At 39.0% G+C, this 2,830-nt stretch overlaps 1 protein-coding gene across 1 annotated transcript in view; it reads left to right on the top strand.

Moving 5' to 3' along the window:
* LOC101854119 overlaps positions 1–2,830 on the top strand; it is a gene marked incomplete in the record, with an annotated part of 10,741 nt that overhangs the window by 957 nt on the left and 6,954 nt on the right. Inside the window, 2 exon segments of the mRNA XM_013088015.2 lie at positions 407–521; positions 1,700–1,830. Coding sequence (XP_012943469.1) covers positions 407–521; positions 1,700–1,830 — 246 coding nt within the window.

Raw genomic sequence — 2,830 nt, 5'->3', positions numbered from 1 at the left:
CCACTTTCCCAAATATACAAAAATCACCACCCAAGTCCCAACTAGCACTTTCTTCATTATTCTTTTTCAGTCTTGTTCTGTCTTTTCTGACGTGTTTCCCTTCCATTCTCCTTGTTGTTGTTGCTGTTTCGTCGTTCCTGTCGTATTTGTTGCCAGTGTTATTGTTGTTGTGGTTGTCGTCGTCGCTGTTGTCGCTTCTTCCACTCTGGGTTTCTCATAAGCTTTTGTAATATATTGTCTGCTTCTGCTCATTCGTTGAAAAAGGCTAAAAATGTGTGATCGACATGCACTGTTGACTTGAAGGTTATAAAAAAAGAATGTTAGACGTAATAAACTAGTTTTTTTCACTCCCGTTTCTAGCCCAATAACTTCCTCCTTCACCTTTTCTGAAAACTGCTTGTTGAAGTCATCGGTGAAAGAAAAAAATCCCAGAATGAAGCCACTGCCAAGGCTGCTCTGGACCCTGCAAACCGTGCTGTTGATTTTACAAGCTTCATATGGACAGAATCTAACGCCTAAAGGTAACACAATTTTTTAAAAATCTTTGATAACATATAATATGCCTTATGTTTTTTTTAAACGTCAGCCTCTGTGTTTTCGAGACCCTTTGGTCTTATCAGAGATTCATGTTAATTCACAAGAATTAATGAGTGATTGCGATTGATCTTCAAATGGATAAGGTTTGAATCAAAGTATAGATCTACTTTCTTTCTTGTACTCGTTTCATAGGGTAGAGGGAAAGACAACCAAAAAGCAATTCCAGTTTCCTCCATTTGTATAATATAACGGTAGTAATAGTCGATAGGAACCGGACATACTGGAAGAATGGCAAAAGACAGGGTGTTTTGTTGCAAAATGGTCATAGAGAAAACCTAAGTAGTAGTAGTTGTAGCAGCAGCAGCAGCAGCAGCAGCAGCAGCAGGAGGAACTATCATGACACTGCTGCTCAGGTTTCAATTTGTGCTTATAGCAAAATATCTGATTTAAAGCTTTGATATTGTAAAGAAAAAAAGCCCCCAACAGTACTGCCACCACAACGTGTGTTTATGTTGTGAATTGTAAATGCTGTGGCCCAGACCATAACTGAGATTATCGTATATGCTGTACTAAATTGATCGAATTTTGTATGAAAGTGGGACAATGCAGTAAGGCAGGATAATAATACACGTAGTTGCATTTATACAGCGCATATCCACGTTCAACAACATGCTATATGCGAATCACAACTATTAATACCCGGCCCAGCACAATCTGCCTAGACCACAAATCGGAAACATTCTCGGATTCCCAGGAAGCATACCGCATAGCGCACGCTACATCACTAACAAACTGACAAGATTTTTCACTGCCTATAGCAAGTGTCCACTCCCATCTGGGTGAAGTAAAAAAAAATAGTGTATAGATCCTTTTCAAAAGACACAATGTCGAGCCGTTGACGGGATTCAAACCTACGACCTCACGGTTGAGTATTGGTAAAAGTAACAACTAAACCATTTATGCCGTAGGAAAGGTCCTTCGAGTCCAAAGTTCCCATAGTCATGGCTCTTTAAGTGTGGAGAAAATATACAATAATATGTGGTAGAAAACGACAGAATCTTAATTTTTAAAATTACAATTAAATATGAAGAAACATTTTTGAAACAACCATTTTTTTTTAATGGACAGCCTACAGATGGAAATATCTTGTTTTGTTTTGTAGAAGTGATAGCCATTGCTACAAAACTTACTACACCCTTCATGGAAAGAAAATTGGCAGCGGAAAGTTTCACAACTAGGGCCACTGACAGACTGATGGATGGCTTGAATGACGTCACCGCGCTCTTGGATTCGGTGAGAGGAGTTAACAGCTATGGCCACGTCTGTAGTTGCAACTGCATTAATTAATACAAATTCCTTTATATTTATGTTATTTTTGTTGTTGTTGTTGACTCTTGTCATTGCTGTCAGTGAGCTTGTTGTGTCTGGTGTAGTTGCTACGGCTGTTGTTGTTGTTGTTGTTGTTGTTGTTGTTGTTGTTGTTATTGTTGTTTGTTTCTCTTATGTTGCTGTGGCTGTTGTTATTGTTGACGTTATTTTGAACAAAGAAAAACGCCCAGGCGCAATGACGATCATTTAGTGTTTGGAAAGAGCATGCAAGACATGCAGTCAGAGACAGCATAATATGGAGGGAAAAGAAGTGAAAACCTTACCCTTACAGGGGTGCCTCCCTAACAACTGTGTTGCTATTGTTGATGGCTGTGTTCGTATCGTCGTTGCTGTTGTTGATGATAATGATGTTGTTGTAATTGTTGTTGTTGTCGTTTTTGTCGTCGTCGTCGTTGATGATGATGCTGTTGTTGTTAATTTTGTTGTTGTTGTTGTTGTTGTTGTTGTTGTTGTTGTTGTTGTTGTTGTTGTTGATAGTGGTGGTGTGACCTGTAGTTTTGATGTAGCATCTGTTGTTATTGTTGTTATCGCTGTCGTTGCAAAAAAACATTTGGTTATTTTTGCGGCAGCTTGAAAGAATGCTGTCGATGCTGTTATTGTTAATATTTAACCCTTTTATACAGTTGCTGTTATTAAAATTATTGCTGTTGTTGCTAGAGCTCTGGCTGATTGCAAACGTTTTGCTCCGATTTGCCACAATTCCGATAATTCAGGAAGCTGGCTGATTCGACCCTTTTGACCTGAACCAAATAGGGCTGAGCGGGAAACACTATGACAGCAGAAAGACGGAAAGCGCGACAGTACTACATGTAATAGTAGTTATATATAATAGACTTTCCTACATGGAACTAGTCATGCGTCTCACGTCTTACGAGTACAAAGGCGAACAGCCTGATCATTACAC

Source organism: Aplysia californica, unplaced genomic scaffold (assembly GCF_000002075.1).
Source record: "Aplysia californica isolate F4 #8 unplaced genomic scaffold, AplCal3.0 scaffold00672, whole genome shotgun sequence".
Classification (NCBI taxonomy): Eukaryota; Metazoa; Mollusca; class Gastropoda; order Aplysiida; family Aplysiidae; genus Aplysia; species Aplysia californica.
This window is presented reverse-complemented; position numbering and strand designations above follow the sequence as displayed.